The sequence below is a fragment of the Geospiza fortis genome, unplaced genomic scaffold, assembly GCF_000277835.1.
Source record: "Geospiza fortis unplaced genomic scaffold, GeoFor_1.0 scaffold98, whole genome shotgun sequence".
NCBI lineage: Eukaryota > Metazoa > Chordata > Aves > Passeriformes > Thraupidae > Geospiza > Geospiza fortis.
Window position 1 is genome coordinate 3,441,048 of NW_005054306.1, and position 9,592 is coordinate 3,450,639.

General features: G+C 41.0%; 1 protein-coding gene across 2 annotated transcripts in view; it reads right to left on the minus strand.

Annotated features, from left to right (window-relative positions):
• Nucleotides 1-6,512: 6,512 nt before the first annotated feature.
• The window catches only part of ZBTB24 (zinc finger and BTB domain containing 24), a 16,123-nt gene continuing 13,043 nt past the window's right edge, over nt 6,513-9,592 (minus strand). The window contains exons 6-7 of one of the 2 annotated variants that reach the window (XM_005418421.2): nt 9,403-9,484; nt 6,513-8,516 (exon numbers count right to left, since the gene is read on the minus strand). In XM_005418421.2, the coding sequence (XP_005418478.1) occupies nt 7,703-8,516; nt 9,403-9,484 (896 nt within the window). In that variant the 3' untranslated portion in view covers nt 6,513-7,702. Of the gene's footprint in view, nt 8,517-9,402; nt 9,485-9,592 lie in introns of those variants that run through there. The other variant, XR_004082993.1, reaches the window with a different exon arrangement.

A 9,592-nucleotide genomic window follows, 5' to 3' on the forward strand; every position in this document is an offset into this window, starting at 1 on the left:
CAGCTCAGCTGAGGTCAGAGACGTGGGTTGCCCATCAGCCTGGGGGAACAACTGCTTCCATCTCTGTTTCACTACTGAAATTTTGACAGACCTTTGGGCAGAGCCCTGCTTCCATTCCAGAAGACAGTCTCTCTATTAATTATTTCCTGCAGTGTGTTTAATTGCTGCTGCTCTGAGAAGGTCCAGCATCTCCTGCTGGGAGAGCTATGGCAGTGGCAGCGCTGAGCCATGGAAGCTGTGCCCCAAAGGACATCTGTCAGAGGGAGTAAGGTTAGAAGAAAGAAGGATGAAAATGCACCTGTGATTTTATGGTAAGTTAAGGCCACTAACTTGTCTAAGAAAGGAGAATTGATAAGAGTGAAATTTCTGTTCAGCTGAATGAGGCACTAAGGAAAACTGATCTTTTTTTTATTTTTTAAATAAGTCTGGTTTTACTACATTGTTTAGACATTGTCCAGTTATCATTAGTCCTCTACAGTAGCAAACTTGATATTAGATTGCTTTTATGGACTACATGGATATTATTCATTTGCTTCAAGTCCACACTACTCCCTGTGGCTTCCAAACTTGTGCTGGGGCTGAAGCCCAAGGGGTCACCTCTGCCATAAACTTGGTCACATGGAAAACCAGGTGCTGGAGCAGCCCCACCACCATCACTGCCACAGGCATCCATCATGGGCCCATCGTAGTCTGACCACCATGAGTCTGAGTCTGTCAACAGGGCCCAGTTCCACGGCAACATCAGACACCAGCCCACACCCTACCCTGCACTTCTAAGCACTTCCCAAGCCTAATGTAAGCAGATTTCAACTCTGTGGGAGGTTAGAAAATGCTCAAATTTCTGTTTTCCCCTGAAGGAAGGAAAACCAGGTTACACAGAAAGCATGTGGCAGAGTAGAGGACTGAAGCCAGCTCTTTCCAGAGCTCTTGATGGATGCTGTCAGTAATACTTAAAGGATGAAGAGAGTCTTGCTAATAGCAATTGCCCAGCAAAAAGTGGTAAGTAAAAGCAAACATGAGAGAACTGCTTCCCCCCTCCACTCCCAGCCTCCAGTGAGCCTCTGCTCAAAGATTTCCTAGTATCTCTCTCTGTTTAATTCCCCCTGGCAGCTCCTTTCCATTTGAATTTCCTTGCTTTTCAGGAAAATGTGAAAGTCTGGCATCCACAAATTTCTGTGGCAATGAGATTTACAGCTTAATTACACCCTGTGTAAAGTGTGTGCCTCCTTTTGACGCAGAAACTCCTACCCAGAGCTGCATTTGCTGGGCACTGCTGAGCCATCATTCCCGCCAGCAGCGCATGCACGGAGCCGTTCCAGAGGGGTCGCGGCTCCCGCAGCAAAGCTTTGTGCCAGCGCGGCAGCTTTGCTCTCTTCTGCCTCGTGCAGCATGTGCAAAAGCTGCTTTGTGGGACAGCTGCAGGTTCAGCTCGGGCTTCTGTCAGCACAGTGAGGTCAGGTCACTTTTCATCTCTGAGCACCGTGAACTTTCATGTGTCAGAGTCCAGTTGCAGATGAGACAGTTGTGATTTTCATGCAGAACAAACCTATGTTAAATTAAAAAAAATCCAAACCAACTCATTTCTCATTTTAATAACAATGCGCACTTTTCCCCCAACTGTATATCCCACTGGCTTTAGAAAGTGAGACATTTTTACATAACCACAGTGTGAGAACCAAAAAGCCTCTGAGCTAAATGTTGCTGAATTACAGTGTCTATAAAAAACCCAGACTGAGAAAGAAATCACAGGTTGCAGATGGGCCTCCTCCAGGTAGCCCTGAAGTCTCTCTGGTCTGGCTCATTGGTAGTTTCCTACAGTGATTCATTAGGGCAATGCTTTTTTAAGAGTTCTGTTGGGATTTGCAGCAGTGCAGAGACTGAAGAAGATCAGATTCTCAGTGTTTAGCTACCACAGCTGCTCCCTTGTCTGAAAGATCCATGCACAAGGTATTATTATTTTATGCAGAAAAAGGAGGCAGACAAAACAGTTTGGACAAGGAGACATGTTAAAATGGTAAGACAAGGCAGTTTTAGTTCACAGCCAGGTCCTGGATGGCAGCAGATGAGCTGAGGTATGACAGTAGGTAACTGCAAGCAGCACATGCAAATACAGGGATGTTTTGTGGGCTGTGACTGAGTGATGCAAAGGAAAGCCCTTTCCTTGCTCCTCTCAAAGGTCGGCAGCACAGCTGCTGGAGCCTCTGTAGGCTGTAAGCTAAGCAGAATCTAATTTTGGTAGCCAGACCATATGGCTTTTGCTACAGCCAAAAAAAGTCTATAGCAGCCTTATGTAAAGTCCAGAGCAGAAGCAGCATACGCAGAGTCAAATATAAAATCAGCTTCAGAAAATACTGTCTTGGCTATCTATTTTTCTCTACATCCATATTTTTAGATTGGGACAGATTAATACAACTGAAGTTTATTGGGCTTTTTGAAACATCTCTTTTCTCCTTTTTGCAGCACAACATTGAAGGATTAAACCCAGAGCAATCCACTACATCTAATTTTTAAAAAATCCCGAGATTGATGTCTTCATTTTGTCAACGTGCTTGAATTTACACACAAGAAATTCTGTTATTGAAATTTAATTTTGCACATACATACGACTGGCTCCCATTAATCCTTTTTCTTTGAAAAAATTACTTTTTTTTTTAACTGATAATTTCTCAACATTCTTACTGTCATTGTAGGAATAGTCACCTGACAGTCAAAGTCAAAAAAAAAAAGCAATGATTAGCCTAACAAGCGTAACAGGACTGTTTTTCTGAAAATTTATATTGGGTTTCTTTTATAAAAAGAGCATGCCAAGAACCACCAATTACTTGTTGTCTCAATCTACTCTGCTTTTTATTTCTCCACTTCTTTTCTCATCACTTGGTGATTCAGGTGCATTAAATTCTATTCAACAGGCTGCCAATTATGAAAATGACATGTATTAAAATCCTGAACAGGGTGACTAATATTAATTTTAGACTCTATTTATTACCTCTTTATGACAACATGATATTGTTCTGCAGGCCTGTTTGTAGTACTCAGATGAGGATAAATGTTCTGTGGGAGGCAATCGTTAATGTGAATTAGCTGGTGCTGTGCTGCACTCAGTTCAGAGAGGAAAAGAATTACCACAGAGGAAAACATGGAAGGCACACGATGTTGTGCAGCACCTTTAAACAATGATCCTGAAAGCCTTTCAAAGGTTGTGCAGCAATGCTCTTGGAAACTTGGAGTCCTTTGAAGAATGCACACATACCCTGACACAAGACCCAAGAGTTTTGCTTCTGTGTGATTCTTAGAGGCTTTTCTTGGTCCAAACTTCTCCACCTGGTGCAGCTGCAGCTGTTTCAGTTCCTTCCAGTCCAAAATAGCATCTGAAAAAAACCTAAGAAACAGAAGAGAAAGCAGACAAAATTAATGAAAAAAAAATTATACATATGCACACACACATGTATTTGAGAGACCCCTACATGATGGTACTAAAGCAGAGCTGCTAGGGGTCACTGAGAGACATCTTGGTGAAGGGCAAGTAAAATCACTGAATCACAGAATGGGTCAGGTTGGAAGGGGCCACAGTGGTCATCTGGTCCAACCTCCCTGCTCAAGCAGGGTCATCCCAGAGCACAGGGCACAGGATTGTGTCCAGGCAGCTCTCCCTCCAGTGAGGGAGACTCCACAACTTCACTGGGCAATGTGTTGTAGTACATTCAGTTACTCACACACAGAAATTCTTCCTCATGTCAGAAAAATTTGCAGGTCAGGGTAGAAGTTTGCTAACTAAAGCAAAAGTCTGCTTCCTGCTATTCCAAAGATACTTTCAATTAGGTAGGATTAAAATATTAGCCACAAATGACCAGTAAGCGTACTACAGTGAGATGCTGAGAATATGCCTGGATGAGTTTTTCCATTTGGAAAAATTGCTCGGGACAGATATGATCAATAGTCCCTCTGTTGTGGAAAAGCATTTATTGTTCACAGTGTTTTACAGAGGATCTGAAAAGGGATAGAACATAGAGAACTGCTTTAGCTCATGGGACTGCAACTCTACAAGAAGCAGACTAATTAGTCTCTAATGACTAAGTAAAATAGGTCCTGACATCATAGCTCTGGAGAGTAGGCATTACTTCTTCCTTCTCTGCTCTTAGGAAGAACCTGCAGCGCAGAAGGACTGGGAAAAAGGCCTGCAGGGATGGACTTCTGCCCATGTGAAGATAAGCATGGCCAGGAAGGAGCCTTGGCACGCCTGCTGTGCAAACCGGCCTCCTCCCAGGCACTCCCAGCTCAGACTCAGCTTCTCTGGGAGAACCATACTTACAGGATACTGGCAGGGACACAGTCTGCTCAGAGTTGGAAGACATGGGGAGACAGGAAACGTACCCAGCTGCTGTGCTCACACAGGCACAGGGTTGGTGATTAGGAATGAATCCCATACTAGCTTCCACAGTTAAGGTGAAGTGGGAAAAGACTGAAAAACTCCACATCCAAGCATACCAGGATAGGTATTAGCAAACACCAACCATGACCTTCACCATGATGACTAACCAGCTACAACACTGAAATGAGTCTTTCACAAACAAAGAAATGCAAGCAAAACTCTTTCCTCAACAACTAGCAAGATCAATGCCAGGCTCAATATCCTTAATTTTAACCTGTGAATAGGCATTCAGCTGGAAAGAGTTTGTGATGAGGTAGAGTCCTCTCCTTTCCTCTTAGATGCTAAGAGAAAATTACTATACAATCCCTATTAGCACTTTCTTTTCCTATTGGCAGGGTAATTTGCTTTTACAGCCCATATGAAATAAATACTCTGATATTAATTTATCAAAACCCAAGATGCTGGACTGGAAAGCCAAGCAGGGGAATTACACACATAACAGGCAAATACAGGCTCCAGAGTGTGTTTGCTTTACCTCTCGGGGATTTGTTTCAACTTGCACCTGGAGAACCAACCAAAATCTTCAGAAAAAGCCAAAATCTGATAAACTTGCATTTGGAAAAAAAAAAAAAGTGAGATCCTATTAGAGTTCAACTACACTGGGTAACTTACAAATTGAGCAGAGGTAACACACAATGGTGTTAAATGCTTACAAACCCAGATCTTTCTGTAGTCCTCTTACTGCCCTGCATTTACGTCTAAAACCTTAATCTCATTTTAACATAGAAAGCAGTGAGACGGATTTGTTAGGATTAGTCTATGTGAGAAAAAGAGAAGTTAAGGCGTTTACTGGCTAAGGAGTAAAGATATTTAGAGAGCTGTTCTGAAACATAGTTTCTAAGGGATACATTTTTTTTTCCTAAATCATTATTAGTGGCAGCTGGACTGAAAAACAAGGCTGAAGTGGTTTCCTTTCTAATTCAAAGCAATCCTAGACTTCAGCTGAAGCCTTAAAAATGCACACACAGAAAAAGGATTAATTTTCATCTTTTAACAGAAAGGCATTCACTAGAAAGAAAGCAAATGGTGTCCAAAAAGCAACATTTGTTGATATGAGAAGCCACGCCAGCTTCTTGAGTGCAAGCTACAATATGTGCTGACAGCTTAAGCAATGCAGGGTGCAAGATTAGTCATTGCCCTGCTATTCACAGCAGCTTGTTTCTTCACTGGTAATCTGCAGAAAAGCAAAATAGAATTCCAAACACCAAACTTCAAGTTCTTTAGTTACAGGGAAAGCACTGAGAAATCAGTATATGGAAGTGTCTCGTGTTTAACTGCAGCATGGAACTGAACCCTGCAAGGATAACTGCATAATGAACAAAACAAAGTTCAAAGAAGAAAAGTATTGAACAGTTCCTTGACTGGTAGCCTCAGAATTTAGCTTGTAACCTGTTTTTAAGCATTTCAGGATTTGTAAATATATGGCTGACAATGAATTCTGTGCAGGTTCCTGAAAACTTATGACCAGACAGTAGTCTGGCTGCACTGTACAATATTTTAGATAAAAGCAGAAGTTTTAGGATTAAACTGCCAGAATATTTACTGTAAGCTTATACAATTAATCAGCAACATTGTCATAAGTGTTGTAACAGGCTTTACTGTAATTATTTATCTGCTCTTACAACATCTAGACTTCAGGCTTCTCAGGCAGAACTGCAGAATATGCTGGTTCACTTTGGTGGCAGAATGGATGCCAATTTTATTTCTCCATTCTGAGAGGAAAGGTGAAAAGCCTAAATACCTTTGCATTGATTTATTCCCACTGTCTACCCTTATCATGATCCATTTATTTAAAAGTGATACAGTACTTTGACCACATGGAGATACTTAGCAAACTTCTGCAGCATGCAGTCAGGAGCAGGCCATGTAGTCTGGACTTGGAACAAAAAAATATAAAAAATGTGGGTAATTTTGCTTTTAAATTCACCATGTTTTTCAGAATTTTTTGTTTGTTGTAACATAAACATTCATGTAAATCACAATTGAGTATGTTCTTTTAAGTAACTGTGGCATTTTATCTGGATTTTAACACTCCAGTGCAAAGGTGTTACCAGTAGTCAAACCTGAAAACAGAAAGCATGTATTTTGGCAAGGCATTTTATTACCATGTTAAATCTTTTTTGTTAGCAGTCAGTCATTGAAAACAATCTGTACATATCTAATTTAGTCAACAAAAATAGCTGTACAACTTTAAGTGATGTGCCCCATTTATGTAACTTGTTAAGCTCTGAAGTGATGCTCTTCATTGTTTGAATCCTCACATAAACAATTGCCAGTCTTAACATATATTAAAGTAAGATTATGTTCTTCTCTCAAAAGTACAAAAAATAACACTTTAAATATACAGTGCCTCCTAAGCTTAGACAGAATCCTGTCAGGAAGAGGGTTTTGCACTTCAAGAGACAGTACTTTCAACATCAAGAGCTCTTCAAAGTGCTTGGCAGAGTGTGTGAACACTATCCCCACTTGCTAGATGATGAAATAAGGCACAGAGGTCAACTACCTTGCCCACAGTCACACAGAGAGTGAGTGGCAGAACTAACAGAACAGAATCTGTGGGGTTTCAGTTCTCCAGTGTAACCATCACATCTCATTGCCACTGTTCAAGTGCAATGGCTTAAATGTTTCTGAGGAGAAAGATGTGTACAGCACACAGTGAACAGGAGGGAAGATTCAGGGCTAGTTAAAGGCTGCAAACAGTTTCAACCCAAACCAAATGAATTTGGTAGTCAATAACTCATAATGCACTTCAGGGAATGATTACATAGAGAATTATATATTAACCTGCAGAGAGAAAGCTCATTAAACATAAGAAATATGGTGTTAGCTTTGCAAAAAGTACTGGTTGTCTTAAGCTTAACAGTAGCTCAGGTATAACGTTAAGTTTGTCAGAGAAGTGGTACTTTGTGATCCACAGATGTCCTAAACATTGTTCTCCTACCAGCCAGGTGATCTTCTCTGGAGAGTCACTCAGAAATGCAAATAAGGGCTAAATATCTCCTCAGAAGGCAGAGATGTGAATGAGGCACAAAACCCCACATTAATTGCTTGTGAGATACTTGTGAGGACTAAGTATGGTAAAGAAATACCAATCCAGAAAAACAAAGTAGTCTAAAATAAACATGGTTAAGGAAATTGAGTCACTCATCCAAAATCACCAAGAAATGCATCTTTGGATAGCTTATGTTGCAAAAAAACCACGTGTGACACATGTAATCCCTGCTGGGATGAGAAGCGTTCTCTGGCCTAGCCCTCTGCTGACAAACAAGCATTTCAGAAAGCCTGTTCCTGGATAGGATGCTCATGAGATGACTCATTTACTGACAGAGGCTGCTGATGGGATTCAGAAACAAGTACACTTTGATTCTGTTCTTCACTGACTTGATGGGAAGGACCTGTGTCGTGGTTAGAGTGAGACTGCTGACTTGATTCCTGAGCCAGCTGCACGTGCTGAGCTGGATGTGAAGATCCCGCCAAGTGGATTTGTTCATTTTGTCCTTGATGAGCATGGAGATGTTCTAGCGCTTCCTTGGAAAGAGTGATGACATGCATTTGTTCAGGTTGGGCAGCCTCTATTTGGTTTGCAATCACATTGATACTTTGAATTTGTTCTGCTTGCTCCTGCTGAGCTGAAAGCAACAAGTTTTGCAGCTGCTGCGGTGGCTGCGCCAGGAGTGCGAGGTTGGCAGCCTGCTCTGTGGTCATGCTGGGGGCATTTTCTGCAGTCACAATACTGATGCCTTGATTGTGGCTGGGCATGAAGTTGATGTTGTGTACTGCATCCGTAACCAGCAGCTGAATTTCCTGCCCTCCCGAGGTGGCAAGTTGGTACTGCTGCAGCTGGAGAATGTTTCTCACTTCTTCCGGATGAGCGTTTGTGCTCGGGGCGGCGCTGCCTTCCTGAAACTGCTTTTCCTTGCTGTGAATTTTCAAATGAGACTTCAGGTTGTCCAGACGAGCAAACTGCAAACTACATTCTGGGCAGGCAAAAGGCTTTTTGCCTGTGTGTAAGATACAATGTCTTCTCTTAGCACTGGAATCAGAGAAGGATTTTCCACATATATCACAAGAATATGGCTTTTCTCCCCTGCAAAAGGAAAGAACTTGATCTCATGAAAATATTCACTTTGACAATGCTGCTTTCTGAAACTTATTCTGTAATGAAACACTTAAATGATTACATTGTTTTTCTAAATTGTAAGTACTTAAAGGGTAGTGTTAAAAACATCCTCTATTTGATCTCCTGATTATCTCTGTTTGACTTCAAACTGTACAATCAGTATATACTCCAGAGCTACAGAGATAACTGCCTTCCTCTCATAAAAACCGAGGTACAAGCTCCATGCTGCTAGACCTTGACAAGAATGCAACAACTTTGCACAATTCTAAGCACTGACCATTTTAAGAACATTAATTAACAGTGTGGACTTAAAACCAAAAAGAAGTTTCCAAATCCTAACTTGCTGCCTGTGTCAAAAGGACAAGAAATTTTACTGGAAATGTTTTCTTAGACAACAGTTCTCCAGTGATGTAAAATCTAACATGTCTTTATGCAATGCACTGCACTGACAGGGGGAAAAGACACCTAATGCTGTAAAGAGACAGGATAGCTCACAGGGCAACAGGACAATGCTCCAACAACCTTGATACACCATGGCTACTTTCTGCTCTCAAACAAAACCTACAGTAAAATTTTCACAAAAATAGTATAGCAGTAAGTACACTGTCAGTGAACAGACACAAAACACCAAAGAAGACTCTAACAGTATCTTGGTGCATAAGCATTTAGGACTTCAGTACTTTCCACTACCATTTTTTTCCTTACATAGACTAAGCAAAGATGTCACGTTCTTAACAATCATTCAAAATGCAAACAAGTCCTGACCATTCTATAGTTAAACATGCACTACTTCTAGTTATAAGACTAGAAGTTACATTTTAAAAGAATGTAATGAAAATAAGACATACTTTACCTGTGAATTCTAATGTGAGTCTGAAGTGAACTTTTAGCTGTAAATGATTTGCCACAAATCTCACAAGTGAAGGGCTTCTCACCTATCAAAAAAATGTGACTTCCTTTTTGAAATAGCACTTTTCATCAATTCATTAAAGACATTCTGTATTTTACCATATACAGTATCAAGTGTGCACTGATGGCTCCTC